At 42.7% G+C, this 16,039-nt stretch overlaps 1 protein-coding gene and 1 long non-coding RNA gene across 7 annotated transcripts in view; one reads left to right on the forward strand and one right to left on the reverse strand.

The window, feature by feature from the left end:
- The window catches only part of Msantd2 (Myb/SANT DNA binding domain containing 2), a 30,983-nt gene extending 19,592 nt beyond the window's left edge, over positions 1 to 11,391 (forward strand). The window contains exons 1-4 of one of the 6 annotated variants that reach the window (XM_060371783.1): positions 321 to 410; positions 4,092 to 4,191; positions 5,483 to 5,543; positions 9,887 to 11,391. In XM_060371783.1, the coding sequence (XP_060227766.1) occupies positions 4,116 to 4,191; positions 5,483 to 5,543; positions 9,887 to 10,739 (990 nt within the window). In that variant the 5' untranslated portion in view covers positions 321 to 410; positions 4,092 to 4,115 and the 3' untranslated portion in view covers positions 10,740 to 11,391. Of the gene's footprint in view, positions 1 to 320; positions 4,192 to 5,482; positions 5,544 to 9,886 lie in introns of those variants that run through there. The other 5 variants (XM_021638643.2, XM_021638644.2, XM_060371779.1 and 2 more) reach the window with 5 other exon arrangements.
- LOC132649028 (uncharacterized) lies at positions 7,964 to 15,977 on the reverse strand. Its single transcript, XR_009587431.1, has 3 exons — positions 15,341 to 15,977; positions 11,386 to 11,544; positions 7,964 to 8,108 (listed from the first exon to the last, which is right to left on the reverse strand). It is a non-coding gene; the product is annotated as an uncharacterized LOC132649028 (long non-coding RNA).
- Positions 15,978 to 16,039: the final 62 nt, after the last annotated feature.

Here is a 16,039-nt window from a genome sequence, read left to right on the forward strand (position 1 = left end):
ACAGTGGTTTTGTCATGTGACTGTATTACTGTATAAAGGGGGTAAATTGCCACCAGCAGTTTTCTTGGCCTGTGCCTATATGAGCTAGTTAGTTTGCCTCCTGTATTCCCAAAGCAGAGAAGAACTAGCTCTTCCCATTTCTAATACAAGAGCAGGGGTTAGAGGACACTAAAGTGAAAAACCTAAATTTCATCCTCAGGGTACTTAATAAAGCCAGGAAGGGCTCTGAAACCACTGACCCTGCTTGTAGATCTTATTTTCCAAGCCTTTCATTATTTTATTTGCCCTTTTCTGAACTCTACAATTTCCCTCTCTTGTAGCTGGTTCGATGCCCAGAACTGAATGCTGTGCTCCAGCTGTGGCCTCACCGGTGCTGAATAGAGAGGAAGAGCCACCTTCATAGCTTACATGTGATTCCTCTGCCTATACAACCCAATACTGGATTTGCTTACTTTGGCAAGATAGCTGCATTGTGCACTGTATTTAATGTTACGTGTGCTGTAACCCTGGGTCTTTCTTCGCATTGCTGCCGTCAAACCCTCAGTCCTGCCAATCTAAAACTCCCGCCTCTGTTTACCTGCCCTTCTCCCCGTGGACTCCCCGTACATTCATCCACAATGAATGTCATCTTTTTATTTTCTGATTTTCTTTTACTTTAATCTTAAACTCTGGCAAGACTTTCACTCTGTCCTATAAATTTTTAGCTGTCAGCCAATTTCCCCCCTGCTTCGGTAATGGAACATCCCTCAGGCTTTTTCTCTGGTTCTTTTCCGGTTGTAGCCCTGAAACCCAAGCATTTGTATGGTGAATTGAGTAAGCATTCGCCTGGCGTTTCTGATCGTATACTCGGAACAACTCTGGTTTGGCCCCTTGAAGTTGTTGTGCTTGCTTAGTTCTTTCTAGATTTCCTTGACTCCTCACTGCCTCTGTTTGGGTGGATAGTATAGTCTTTACAGCGCCTCTCCAGGGAGACACTATCAGCTGACCAGAGAGGTTTCTCACCGTGAGGAAGTTAACTGTTATCTTTTAATTGAATAGTGTTTAGTAGTTTTAAAGTTTTTCCAATTAGAGATCAAATTGCTATACATTTCTGAGATGAGTGAGGTAAATGAAAGAAGTGAAGTGAGATTTTTAAATGTCAAGCAGAATGTGGTTCACTAAGAAAGCCAAATGGTGTATCTTGTTGGATTTGGTAGCTGACTCAAATGGGAGCTGCAGTCTCCTTTTTCCTGGACTCTGGAGCATCATGATCTCTGATTTAGAGAAGGTTTTTAGTTGGTTTATTTAGGATTGTTGATCCAGCCGCCCAGTCTTTTAATTATATGCTTTGATTAAGCATTTAGGGGATAATGTATTGTATAATCTTTTCTGTGGGTGGTAAGAATTGGAAGGTCTCCAAATGTCCTTTTTATCTATGTCTGAGCTCTCAAGTGAGTCCTAGTGGGTCTAAGGGTAGCAGTTAAGCCACTGTTTGAGTTCCCCTCCTCCCCACCATCTTAGGGGGTGTGCCTCTTTAAACAGACTGTCCTTGGATTTTTGGTATTTATTAGACCTACAAGAAATTGCTTATATGTATTTACATCTTGAAGGAAGGAAAGTTGATTTGGAAATCTTTTTAATGTTATTCCAGTACAACAGATTATTATCATGGTTTTAGACATTACCAAACACATTGTACTAATTGTAAACCTGCGTTACAGGTGTGCACTGCAAGTAAAAGATGTGTCTAGCGGTCAGAGATCGATGATCTCAGCATTCACATTTGCATAACCGAAGAAAATTGTAAGCTCAATTTGCTGGCTTTGGAGAAATGTCTTTTCTCTGGTTTCTCTCCACATACATTATCAAAATTTGGTGAATTTATTTTTGATAAAGAGAATATGTGTTTGCAGTTATAGGGAGAAATTGGTAGGTTTTCTTATGCCTTTGACACTTCTTCGTAAGAGTGGCACCCTTCTTTGGCTTCTGGGGTAACCCTTAGTGACATCTAAGTGGACTTTGCTGTGCTGTAGGCAGCCAGTAAGTGGTGAGAAGGACACGGTTTCCATCTCCATTTATGGTCTTAGGAGGGGACAGAGTTGGGACTCTATTTACAGTTCTTGGAGGAGTCCAGAGTGGTTGGGGTGTTCTTGGAGGCAGAAACTAGACATTGTAAGATAAAAATAAATTGTCAGGGGCTGTTTGTAATTCAAATTCCAATCTCTGAGGAGGGCAGAGGGTGCCGGGAAAGGGGAGTATGTGTGAAGTCAAATGAGATTTGCAGTGCTTGTCTCTTCTGTTGAGAGATTTGACCATGACACACATTTTCCAAGTTTACTTTTCTGGATTGTTTTTAGATGGTTTTGTCCTATGGGGTCACAATTCTCCGTTACAAAAAGAAAGCCAAGATGATTGGTTTTTAGAGGGTTTATAAGAAGCCTCAGTTTTATGTGAGGATCATTTGAGGTGGTGGGGGAGATGCTATCTCAATGAAACGGACAATGGGCAGATGCTTGTTTGGGGGTCTGAGGCTGCAGGGCGGGTGACCATGTCTGAGGGAGGCAGACGATCATGTCTCATGCTTTTATTATTATTATTATTTTCCCATTTGGATTTCTGGCCTCAGAGCCCAGATTTTAGAGTGTTTAAGGGAGTGTCTTGTAGATTGTCAGCTGTGATTTAAAGATCCTGCACTTCATGGAGAGCCATAACGTTTCAGACTTGTTTTAATTTGGTGAGACTAGGTCATATATTGGCTTATGGAAGGCAATCTCTCCTTTAGGAGAGTCTTATAGTGTTGATAATGCTTATACATTATGTTAGAGATAAACTAGTTTTAACAGTTAAGTTAGAAAATATTAAGGAGCCACTAGGGAAAAGGAGGTTTTGTCTCAAGAAAATTCTGAGTGAAGTCCTGTGAAGAAGAACAATTGGAAGGAAGAAAGGAAGGCAGAGAGCAAGTAGAGCCTGAATGTGACTGAAGTTTTAAGCTAAGAATAAGTTCTTGATGTATCTTTTAGCTTATCAAGTAACATAACATGAGGTGTACCATTACATTCAGGAAAACTGGGCTAGCCTGAAATGTGAAGTGGAAATAAAGACCCTAAAAAGCGAGAGAGTTGAACAAGGCAACGAGGTTATCCAGGTTTTTTCTGGGAGCTTGCATAATGGTATTTATTTGCTGTGTGCCAAGTGACAGAGAAAGAAGTGAGATGACTCCCTTCCTCCCTTCCCTAAGAAAGACTGTTGACCTTGTTTGTTGCTGTGTTCAGCTAGCAATTTGATTTGGTAGATTAGTAAAATTTAGGTATTAATGTACTTGTCGTTGTGTCTGAGACTAGGGAGTTATGACATTATTGATTTGATTTCTGCTTAAATTGTAGAGTTTTTTTTTTTTTTCTTTTACCATGACAGAGTGAGTTAGGAAGGAAAAAAGAGTCAATAAGTGATCTGCTTTGTCAGCTACTTTGTCTAGGCAACTGTTTTCCTCTGTTCTCCTTAACCAAGAGTAAGGAAGATGTTTTTCACTTGGGGAAATTCTTCTTTCTGTCTTCCTTCCCTCACGTTTTCCAAATTCTGGGCACCATAGCAGCTTTCTCTCCTGTGGCAGGTGTGCATCCTATTGGCTGGCTGGTATTTCTTTTTTTCCTCCCCCTTACCCTTTTTAAGTGGGGGAGGGGGTATAAAATATGTGTATGGGGTACTTGCAATAATGTTGTAATGTTTCTTGTTGTTTTAATTGATAATTGCAAAATAATTGTTTGATTATAACATGTTTGAGTAAATGCTAAATTAGTATTTTTCTAATATAATAATTTATTTGAAATCTAGCATTCCTGTAACAATGTGTCTGTGTTTGTCTGTCTGTGTCTGTCTAATAGTAATTAATATCTGTGGTCCGTATCTGGAGGAGGAAGTACAGCTTTAAAGGAATAACAAAAGACTTTGTGTCTTAGACCCTTCGCAGGTGTTACAGTCGGGTGAAAGAACATGGTGTTGGGAAAAGAAAGAGCAGTTACACATTTGAACAGTTGGAACAGGTGTTTGGTCAGGGAGGATGGGATGCTCAGCCCTGCCAGCCTGTACTTATTAACAGTAGTGGCTTGTACCAGGAGCTGGAGTCAGATGGCAGCACTATGGAGGACTATTCACAGGAGGACTGGGGAAACCACAGTCAGGATCTCCATGGCTATCCAACAGATCAGGAATTGGGTAAGAAAACCAATCACTTATGACTCTGTGTGTGTGTGTGTTTGTGTCTGTCTGTCTGTCTGGTATGTGCACTGGTATTTACCATCTGCAATGGCCTCTAGTGCTGTTAGCACAAGGCATATTGCCAAACTATTTGAGTCAACATGGACATCCTTGTTTTTGCATGAAACTGCCAAGTAGTGCTTTCTATTGGCAACTTGGTGACTTGGATACTGGTAAGCTCTCTGAAGATAGAAGACTTCCTAACCTGACTCATACAAGGAGGTTCACTGACTGAACCTTATGCAACTCAAAATACCCCTGCTTTTTGTAGCCCTGAGAGTCCTTGGCCCAACTACTTTAAATCTCCACTTGAGTGGCCTGATGAAGAGGGTATATGTGGTTTTTGTTTGCTTGCATCTGGACAGGTCAGGCACTCCCGTTTTGACTTTCTTATTTGGGAAATGCTGACAAGTTTTAGCTATAGCCTGTGTACATTAGCAGCAAGTGGTGTACTGAGTGTGTGAGGAGCAAATGCCCTTCCCCCTAGTGAGCTGCTCAGGTGGCGCCTGAGGAAGTGCAGGCAGGATTGCCAGCATAAATTTGATTCCCTTGCTTAAGGAAAAAGAATTACAGAAATCCTGCCTGATGACAGAAATAAAGGAAAAGGGTGAACTGTTATAGTATTTTCTATTAATGCTGTTTTAATTTCTTCCAAATATTGGAAGGGAAAAAGAGAGAGGTTCTCAGATTGTTAAGATTATTAGCCATATGTAAAACAAAATGAAGATTTCAAAAATAAGATTAGATCCTAACTGATTTTGCCTTTCAAGCTCACAAGAACATTAAGGGCTGATTGTCTGCAGCATACCATAACCTGTTTGCTGTGAAGAGTTAAGTCACCCAGCCTTTGAGAAAAAAAATAACATGCAGAATATGCTGATCCTCGTATTTGGGAGTAATTACTTCCTCTGTAAAACCTACACAGAAAACCTAAGTAGAGCAGAGTCATTTCCATTCTTGTTCTTTTAAAATCATGTTTGCAGTGAAATTAAGCTTTAAGCTCCTCGCTTAAAATCCACTGGTGACCTTGAAGAATTTTATGCTTGTGGAGCTGGTTTCTGATCCTGCATATCAATGTTCGCATCTCATTAGATAAAGTTTTATTTTTATATCTGGTGCCGGACAGTGTTAGACATCAGAATTAATTAAGAAAGGACAGAGTGGGCAGGAAATAGAGCTACTTATCCACATAAATGTATGCCACCATTTAGGAAAATATAATTTGTTCCAAAACTTCTTTTTTTTCCAGATGAAATGCCAGTTTCAAAGAGAACATTAAAAATAAAACAAGAGTCTTCTGAAGAGGCACAGTAAGTAGATGTTTCACTTTTGCACCACTGTGTCCAAGTGTAGTGACCTGGGAGGATCATGGGTACCTAGGCATGATAGAGAAACTCCAGCCTTACTCCAGCATCTTGGAAGCATTTCTGCTTATTCTTTACCACTGGGGACCTGAGCTGCTGAATGTTTTATACAGGAAGAAGAAACAAGTCTTCATGATATGTGTTTCCCTGTGTTGGTGTGCACCCTTAGATGCTTACCTTAGACAAGATTAGCCACGAGGACTTGAGTTTAGGAGGACCAAAGGGACATTTGAATTTTCAATAATATTACAGTTCGGGAATCTGAAGGGAAGCTCTTAGGTGACCTACTTATACATGTAGGAAACCACCTGGAGGAAGGACCCAGAAGGTTCAGGATAGAGCCTCTCAATGACCCAACTGTTGTTCTTTCCCATAAGAGTTCAACACCATCTGTTACATTTATGGTTCTTTTTAATGGCTTCAAGTGAGTTCCTTATCAAAGCCATTAAAAAGAATAAAAATAAACTTAGAAGCTAAATGAAAAGTACTACTCATTTTTCTTCCTGGTAACTTGAATTCCTAGCACCCATGCCTGATGTGTTGCATTCCACATGACATTTGATAGACATAGGAAAAGACAAGCTGCAGATAGCTAATAACTCCATAGAAAAGGCAGGTCAGCAGTTCAGCACGCTACCACTGCAAATGCACACTTTTTTTTTGGTAGTATGTCTTTAGAATCACAGAATTCCCAGTGGTGTGTGATTGAGCCTATGTCTGGGAGAGGGTGAGTGAGCATTCACGAATATGAAAATATCCCCCAAATCTGTACTCATTATCCTGCTCTTCAAAAGTGTGGGTTTTTTGGTTTTTCTTTTTTTTTTTCTGACCCAAATCAGTAAACCTAAAGTCATGTCTTATTGAGAAGTAGTTATTCCTTCAAGATTGTGACATCAAGTAGAAAGGAAAGAAGACTGGTGACTGAATTTATTAATTGTTACTGTACACGCTTGTGTATGTGTATGGGCACATGTTAGCTGCAGTGCATTTATGGAGGTCAAAGGGCAACTGTGTGGAGTTGACTCTCTTCTTACTCTTACACCTTTACATGGGTCCTAAGGGTTGAATTCTGGCTTACATAGCAAGGGCTTTACCCTTTATCCCCGGCAAATGATTTTTAAAGTGAGTTACTATAAATCCATACTTTTAAGTCTCTTTTTCTCCAAAATAAGCCTCTGGATCTATAACTGAGATGGCCTGTATCTCCCAAGTCACTTGGTTCTTTCAGGGAGTGGTCATTTGATGTAGCAAGTATAGATGCATATGTCACAGAGTTGTCACTAGCCCTAAACCCTGGAACTCTTGGCATTGGAAGCCAGGAAATGGACAGTTCTCAGAAACTACTCAAATAAGTATGGTGCCAAATTGCTCCAAGCTTCTGGAACACCCTCATACTGAGGCCACCAGGACTCTGGTATGCTCTGTCCTTTGCTGCCCTTTCTCTGGGTGCGAGTCAACGAGGGAGTAAGAGGTTCTGAAGAGCTTCTAGGAGGCCATTTACTTCTCTGTCTAGTACTTCTGAAATTCCTTGCAGTGTGTGACTAGTGCCCAGAGTGTGAAGTGTGGAATACCTTGATCTGGTTTAGTAGATTGGATCTGTTTCTCTCTCTCCCTCCTTTCTTCCCTCTCTTTCCCTCTCTCCCTCTTTCTTCTTTCTTCCTCTCCCGCTTCCTTCCCTCTCTCCCTTGGCATCTGTGGAGTTAGTTAGTGAACTGATACATGCTTCACAAAGTATACTCACTTGATCTTGTTTCATTAACTTGTTTTCTAAGTGTCTGCTATATTCAAGGCATTAAGGTGTATCACTGAGCAAGATGAACAAAAGTCTGAGCTCTCCTCCATCTACTTAGTGTAATCCTCTTTGAGATCAGTGAAACACGGAGAGGTGGCTTAGTGGTAAGAGTACTTCCTATAGAAACTTGCAGATAGGAGTTCAGAACTCAGCACATATGTAAAAAAGCTGGCTTGGTCCTGTTCATGCCTGTAAAGCTAGCCCTGAAGGAGATGGAACCAGGTGGCTACTCAAGAAATGAAAGCTCCAGGTTCAGTGAGAGATATTAGATTCCCTCTTCTGCCTTCTGCACGTGCATACATATACACAGGTGTGTATACACCAAACATACATACAGAACTTTAAAAGAAGGAAGTTTAAAACAGTTTGATGGTTATGAAAGACAATTTTCCTTTGAACTGTTGTCCTACTCAGAAACATATCTGCCTCATGAAGCATCACAATTGAATATTGTAAGTGATGGAGTGAGTTCCTTCATGTTCCTTGAGTAGAGAAGTGGTTCCCAGGAATGCCGTGTGTTCCTTTAGGTGCTTCCATGGACACTTGAGAAAATTCCAAGACAGACACATGGGTGAGGGATAAACCTAGGGCATTCTTAGGGGCCTAAGAAGCAGGTGGTGACACAGTGCTCGCTCTTTACATCTTGCACAGCTAGGCCAGGAGGACAAGAGGACAGACAGTGGCTCTGTGAGGCCTCTCCAGAATGTTCCTTAGCTCTTCTGAAAGATACAGGATTTCAAAGGGAAAGCATGAAAGACCATGGCCTCTTTTGAAGATGGACAGAAAGCTGGAGAGAGAGAGCTCTGTGATTAAGCAAGTGCTTGTGCTCCTGCAGAGGCCTCAAGTTTGATCCCAGCAATAATCCAGAGGCTCAAATCTGCCTGTAATTCCCAGGCCTCCACCAGCACATGGATACACTCACTGGCCCACTAAAATAGTACTATTCAGGCGGTTGGCACACGCCTGTTATCCCAGCACTCAGGGAGGCAGTTGGATCTCTGTGAGTTCAAGGCCAGCCTCAAAGGGAGTCCAGAACAGCCACAGATACACAGAGAAACGCTGTCTCAAAAAAACCCAAAACCAAAACAAACAAAAAAGTATTCTTAGCAAATCCGTTTTTCTTGATTGTAGCATGATGTAAGCACTTTTGTAGATTAAACTTATAATTGATTGCTTTCCTTTTTTATTTTTTTAATGTTACAACTTGATTTCTAAGTTAATATCTAATTAGCCAGTCTTACCACATCAAAGTTTGGCCATATTGAGAAATACCTATTTGTTGTTATTGTTGTTGTTTTGTTTTGTTTTATTTGAGACACGGTCTCCACACAGCTCTGGTTGTCCTGGAACTCACCATGTAGACCAGCCTGGCCATGAACTCACAAAGATCCACCTGCCTCAGCCTCCCAAGTGCTGGGATTTTCAGCTTATAATTGCATTTATTATACAAATTGTCAGTCAATACATTAGTTAAGCAGCCTATGGAACAAGAATTCCATAGCATATTCTATCTTAATCTGCTAATTATGTAAATTCTAATTGAAGGATTTCTGTAATTTCACCATTTATGTTCTAACTTAAATCTGGGACTAGTAATGAGTTTGTATTAATTCATTTCATTGGAAATGGCATGATGGAAATGTTCTTGTTTTAGGTTCTTAGTCATAACCACTTATTTTCTTCCAGCACACGTGTAAAAATTGCTGGAGCTCATAAATGTCATGTTAAAAATTAAGGTGCTATTTGAGGCTGCACTGGTGCTCTGTTACGTATCCTTTGCTTTTTTGGTACTTTGGTCTGAAGGTAACCAAGAGCTGTGATAACCACTTAAAAAGTTGATGCTCCACTGGGAGCATGCTCCTCGTGCCCCAGAAGAGGCAGGAAGATCTCTGAGTTCGAGGCCAGCCTCGTCTACAAAGCAAATCCAGGATAGCTAAGGCTACACAGAGAAACCCTGTCTTGAAAAATAAACAAATTAAAGAAAAAAAGAATAGTAAACAAACAAAAAAATCATGGTCCTGCTTTGAGTCAGTGAGTACTTAGTGAGTAAAGTGCTTGCTGAAGCCTGAAAGTCTGAGTTCAATCCCCAGAATGCATTGGAATATGGAAGAAGATAATTGAATCCAAAGTTTTCCTCTGACCTCCACACAAATAATATGGCACATGCATTTGTACAATAAAATTTTTTCCATAAATTCATGTTCCATGATTTTTTGAAATCCTAGGACCATAAGTATTTATATTTATTAAAATTGATATGAGATCATAAAGAGCAGTTTGTTTTTAATTCTAGGAACTTGATGGGTTACTTCAGACATTTAATGCAGTGACCTTCCAGTGTAGAAGCCTTTCTGAGGTGTGGGTGTTGGCTGTATTTTAAGTTCTAGTGGCTCCCATAGTGGGCACTGTAGGTATTGAACATTTCCATCATTATAGAAAATTCTGTTAGATGTTGCTGCTTGAGGCAATTGAAGAATTTGTTGATTTCTCTTTTTAGGAAGCGAGACACCATGCAGAATATTGTACAGATACTGGAGTCGGTGCAGTTGAAGTGGGAACTGTTTCAGAGCTGGACAGACTTTTCAAGGCTCCACCTTTCCAATAAATTGGCCATTTTTGGAATTGGCTATAACACCCGCTGGAAAGAGGATATCCGTTACCACTATGCCGAGATCAGCTCACAGGTGCCCCTTGGCAAGCGTCTTCGGGAGTACTTCAACTCTGAGAAACCCGAGGGACGGATCATTATGACCCGAGTGCAAAAAATGAACTGGAAAAATGTTTACTACAAATTTTTAGAGATCACCATTAGTGAAGCTAGGTGCTTAGAGCTGCACATGGAAATTGACTGGATACCCATTGCCCACTCCAAGCCAACTGGTGGGAATGTTGTTCAGTATTTATTACCAGGAGGGATTCCTAAAAGCCCAGGCCTGTATGCCATTGGCTATGAAGAATGTCTTGAGAGGCCTCTCTCACCAGATGTGGAGCGCCATGCCCTGGACCCCGGAAAAGAGGGCCGGGTTGACATAGAAACCCTCTCGACACAAGCCTCACTGCAGGTGGAGGTCGAACCCACCCGCATCACCTACTGCTACCTCGGAATTGCTGAAGTCAGGACTCTGCAGCAGTGCTTGTTTCTACATTTCCAAGCAAATACCAAAACCTTCAGTAAAGATTGGGTTGGTATTAATGGGTTTTTGTCTCAGAACTGTATTGTGGATCCTGGAGTTTCCCCTAAATCCATCTATATCAAATTTGTAGAAGTAGAAAGGGATTTTCTGTCCGCCGGCTCATTAGTTGAGTGCCTGGAAAAAGCCATTGGATACCCCTTAAAATTTAACAACTGAATGTCATCCTTCATAAGGATTTGGGCTTGTGCATTCTTCTCCCTTCTTCCTATTACCCAAACTACCCCACATCCAGATGCTGCCATCGGACTCTTCATGGGAGCTCTTTCCACGATGAGACCAATACAACCTCTAAAAAAATCACAGTAGACTCTGGGCAGAAAAAGCAGACCTCACCTGAAATGCTCATTTTGAGCAAGCAGGTCTTGCATGGTAGGTCAGTTCTTTTTTAAAAAAAGAAAACATCAATTTTTAAATGGATTTTAGAGCCCTGATATAAACAGATGTAGGTACATTCCATATTGGACAAAACTTATACTTTGAGTTTCATATGAAATTGAAAATTGTATTTTTTTCACACTATTTCATTTTTACACATCTCTATAAGTATTATTTACAGCCTTGAATAAATAAGCAATAGATAGTGACAAGTAAATTTTGAGTCACAGTTAATAAGGCTGTTTTTCAGTATTACCTTTAGCTACTATTGTATATAATTTAGAATTTCATTTTTCACCAACCAAGCGTTTTGCTATTTCCAATCAGTGTTGCCTGCAAAGACTTTGTTTATGTGATGTACAAACTTTTATGGTTGTGTTGACATTTAAACTAAAAAAAGAAAAAAGAAATTAAAGGAATTCCTGACCTTTTGGGTGTGCTAGTTGAGCTTTTTGTAGCAGAGTATGGCTGCATGGTTGTGGGGGAATATTCTGGCTTTGCTGTAAGTGAACAGACAAAGGCTGAGATGTGGCCCAGCAGGAGGGCTCGTCTAGAATCCACAAGGCCCTGGGCTCTATCCCCAAACCTGAAAAGAAAAGAAAAAGAATGACCAGGACCACCCCCAACACACACACACACACACACACACACACAAAAGAAAAAGGGGGAAAAAAAGCTCTATTTTCTCTATGTATTAACAATAACCATACTCATTTCTTGTCAGTTCTGGAGGTCATTAGAAACCACACTATTTCTTACTTGAAAATGTAATAATATTCCTTTTGACTTTAGTAGTATAAATTCGTGAAACACTTTGTTTCCTTATCTTTTTCTTAGTAATTGGGTTAAAGCCTCCTAAGTAGTGAAAGGACAAACTTTATGCCATCTTTCCGTGTCTAATAAAAGAAAATGAGGATCCAGTAGAAATATAGCACTAATGACTTTGAAGTGTGATTTATGAGAGAAGCAATTTGAAGGTGTCAATCCATTAAGCAATGACTCGTGCATAGACCTCTTCTGAGCTTTTGGGGGTTAGGGACCACTCCACATGGAAGTTAGTACAGTTGCTAAGAATAGTCTCCAGTAGTCAAGGATCACTTTGGTCTCATGGCAGGAACTTGCTGGTTTTGTTATTTATCTTTAATGGCTCCTCAACATCTATCACATGTTCTGCTTTTAATGGGCAGCAAATCCAGATGGGAACTCTTACGTCCTGATTTTCTATACTGTTGAAAATAAAATCACAAGCCAGGAGGTGGTGGTATCCTATTCTCCTAAGCACTCAGGAGACAGAGATGGGTGGATTTTTGAGTTTGAGCACAGCCTGATCTATAGAGCAACTTCTAAGACAGCCAGGGATACATAGAGAAACCCTGTCTCAAAACAAACAAACAAACAAACAAAAAACTAAAAATAAAATGAAATTACATATTTAAAATGTTCTTTCCCACAGCCCACAGAATGATGTCAAATCAGTGGTCCGTCCTTATATTGATACAATTTGGCTAATTGATGCGTGTATGTTTTTCTAGTGATCTAGAGTTTTTAACCACTGGGATGGTTTCTATTATTTGAGCCTAGGCTTAAGGGGTTACTTTTTTCCTATGTTAGCTGCTAAAAATAGGTGCTGCTTCATACGCTGAGACTTAGCACGGCACCTGCTCTCAGGGCACAGTTTATATGTAGGGGCCTTAGGAGATTCTTGTGATCTGACTCTGGTTCTCAGGCTAAGGTGAACTGATGGTCGTACAGCAGTAATCCCAGTTAGCAGTGCTAGAGTGGTGAAACAAACATTACCAAGGAATACTGCATGGCCCCTCCAGTGTGGCCACTGACCAATCCAGAACTATCACCAATAGTTCCTGAACTTATTTACCTCTGTCCCTTTCCTTGGCTAGTGTTTCCTAGATGGGGCAGAATATTTTAGGAACATTTGCTGAGGATTTTCTATACCTGCATGGCATTATTAGACTCCTGTGACTAAGATGGAGGGCAAAGATAAGATCAAGCCTGAGTTTCCATTTGGCTTGAAATGGGTCGAAGGCTAGGGGGCCAAACGTGAGCGATGAGAAATGGAGGCTTGTCAGGAGAGTGTCTTGGTGATAGGAGTATCCTATCTGTTGGACCAGAGCAGTTTAGAAAAGAAGACAACAGCTGTTGTCAGGTAACTAACTGAACATTGCTAAAAACAAGTGGACTAAGGCCCTGAGTAAGCCTTCTGTGTGATCCAGGAGGGGTGGGGGCCCTTTATTCAAATGTTTTTAAACGACTTTTGGGATTCTTTAATTAAACTGATTTACAGCCTGATCTCAGCCCCCTCCCTCCTTTCCTCTTTCCCTTACATCCTCCTCCCTCTTCCCCTTCTGCTCAGAGAAGGGGAGGCCTCCAATGGGAACTAACCAAGCCTGACTCATCAAGTCTCAGGAGGACTAAGTATCCTTTCCCACTGAGACCAGACAAGAGAACCCATCTATGGGCAAGGGATCCAGATGCAGGCAGCAGAGTAAGAGACAACTCCGCTCCAATTTTAGGGCACCGCATGAAGAACAAGCTGCACATATGTATAGGGGTTCTAGGTCCAGTACATGCATGCTCTTTGGTTGGTTGGTGGTTTAGTGTGAGACCCCCCATGTCTTTTTTTAAATAAAAAATTTTTTAGCCGGTTGTGCTGCCACACGCCTTTAATTCCAGCACTTGGGAGGCAGAGGCAGGCAGATCTCTGTGAGTTCAAGGCCAGCCTCGTCAACAAAGGGAGTCCAGGACAACCAAGGCTTCACAGAGAAACCCTGTCCTGAAATTTTTTTTTTTTTTTTTTACGTTTAAGAATGTTTTGCTTGAATGTGTATATGTGTATCACATGTGTGCTTGGAGGTCAGAATAGGGCATCAAATTCTCTGGGATTGGAGTCACAGATGGTTATGAACCACCATGTGGATGCTGGGAATTGAACCTTTGTCCTCTTAACAGTCAAGTACTCTTAACTGCTGAGATGTCTCTCCAGCCCAAATTATCAGTTCTTTGAGATGAAAGTGTGGCTGAGATTAACCTATGACATTCTGAACTTAGCTTGCACAGTCAAATGCTTAGGTAAGCAGGTCTTTGCACAGGCATGTGTCATAACACCACAACAGATGCCTATTTTCAAAAGCATCAGAGCCAGAGCTTGTAGGGTGCAAAAGAGCTACTGCTCACAAGTGGCTGGACTAGGAGACAGTAGGGAAAGTTCTTTGGGGTAAAAGCCTGAGAATGCTTTTGTGCCACATGGAGACGTCACCCCTCCTCAGACCCTTGTGGCTTTGCTATACCAGGGTTACGCTCTTTGGGAAGCAGCTTCTGGGTGGGGGTGGGCCCACCTGAGTCATCAGATGCTTCAGTGTCACTGGGCTGGAGCCAAGGCTTTGTACTCCCTTTTCCTGGGAGGAGTTATTTATTTGGTGTGGCAACTGTGGTCCAGAAGCAAATGAGTTTTAAGAGGTGCTTATGGGGCTGGAGAGATGGCTCAGTGAGTGGGTAAGGGTATTTGCTGGTCTTCCAGAGCACTGGGGTTTGATTCCAGACACTCAAATGGCAGCTCAAAACTGAGTGTCAACCCCAGTTCCTCTTTTGGCCTCTACAGGCGCTGGATGCATATGCAGGTACAATACCCATAAACGGTTTTTTAAAAACCGTTAAATCTAGAAAAATTTTGAGTTTTGATAGACTAGAAAAAACCCAAGTCAGCCCAGCACCACCTTTTGACAGTCCCATAGTCTGGAGGTCTCTGTCCCTTGTCTGAGCTGCCAAGAGGTAGATTCCAGAAATGTCAGGAGCAATCTAGTGTTTGTACAGGCATTTTGTATAGCCACTGCATGACGGGTATTTTAAGAGGAGCCAGGCTGGCTGCACCGGGAAGAAGGTGCAGGGGTTCTGGAGCCCCAGCTGCTTTTCCTACCCGACAGTTCTGCCCCACTCCCCACCCCCAACGGGCCACGCTAGACATCCGTGGTTATGCCTTCTGCTCAAATATTTGAAGCATCTTCGTAATTTATTTCTTGGCTGTTGGGCAAAGGCAAGAACCTGTGCGTGCCCTGCTGAAGCAGCCTCGGCCATCAGGGGGCGCGCAGAGGTGCCTCCACCGAATGGCGTGGGAGGGGTGTGGGCCTGAAATTAAATTCACAGCGGAAAGATCCAGTCCTAGGAATTAAAGGATCAGGGCCGGCCTAAGCTGTTCACTGCGAAGATGGGCGGCCGCGAAGACACCAGTAGCTGTACAGAGGAAAGGACATTTATATCCCGCCCTCCCGCAGCTGCCGGCTCTTCCCTGGTCAGCATTAAGCGTATGAACGGTTCACGGATGAGGATGAGGGGCTGAGGACGGTTGCCTCAGTTTCCTGCTCATCTACCTTGTACCAATCTTCCGTGTTCTCAGCAATGAGGCAAAGGGCCGGGACTCCCTCGGGCCTCAGTTTCTGGAGCTCTGCAGAACCGACTCCTCTCTCGCCTTAGGAGAAGGAAGGCCTGTGGCGTCGGGGCTGTCTCGGACATCCTCCCCCTGAAGCCTCGGGCGTGAGCCGGGCGGCGAGGGGCCTGGGCGAAAGTTCGAATCCCCACCTGACCCGGCACTTCACACACGGCGTCGCTCCCCTTCTTCCTCCAAAAAGGCTTAGGCTAGGACTCGGCACCCCGGGCTTGGAGCGGGTTTCTGGCCTCAGCTACAGGGCTTTTAAGTGTCAGTTGAGGGCGGTCCCCCATTCCTTCTTTGTCACCATACCCGACACCTGCGCAGGAGGTCTGCAGGACTCAGGATGGTAGTTCCTTTTTGCTTGCAGATCTGGTTCATGGGGGGTAACACGACTTCTCCGACCCCAGTCTGAAGGATAACCGGGTAGAGGCCGCTGGATCCGGCTATCCCGGCACCGGGAGAACTCTCCTCCCCCACTGCGGGTCACCAGCAAGCCGCGCCCGGCAGGACGGTGACCTCTCCACCCCTTTGAACGCCCCGCCCCCTGTGCAGCCGGTCCCCACCCCACCTCCCCATCCGCACACCCGCAGACTTGAGCGGGAGCCACCCTGGTCAGTAGCCTGCTTCCTGTGCACATTCG

This window comes from Meriones unguiculatus, chromosome 1, assembly GCF_030254825.1.
Source record: "Meriones unguiculatus strain TT.TT164.6M chromosome 1, Bangor_MerUng_6.1, whole genome shotgun sequence".
Classification (NCBI taxonomy): Eukaryota; Metazoa; Chordata; class Mammalia; order Rodentia; family Muridae; genus Meriones; species Meriones unguiculatus.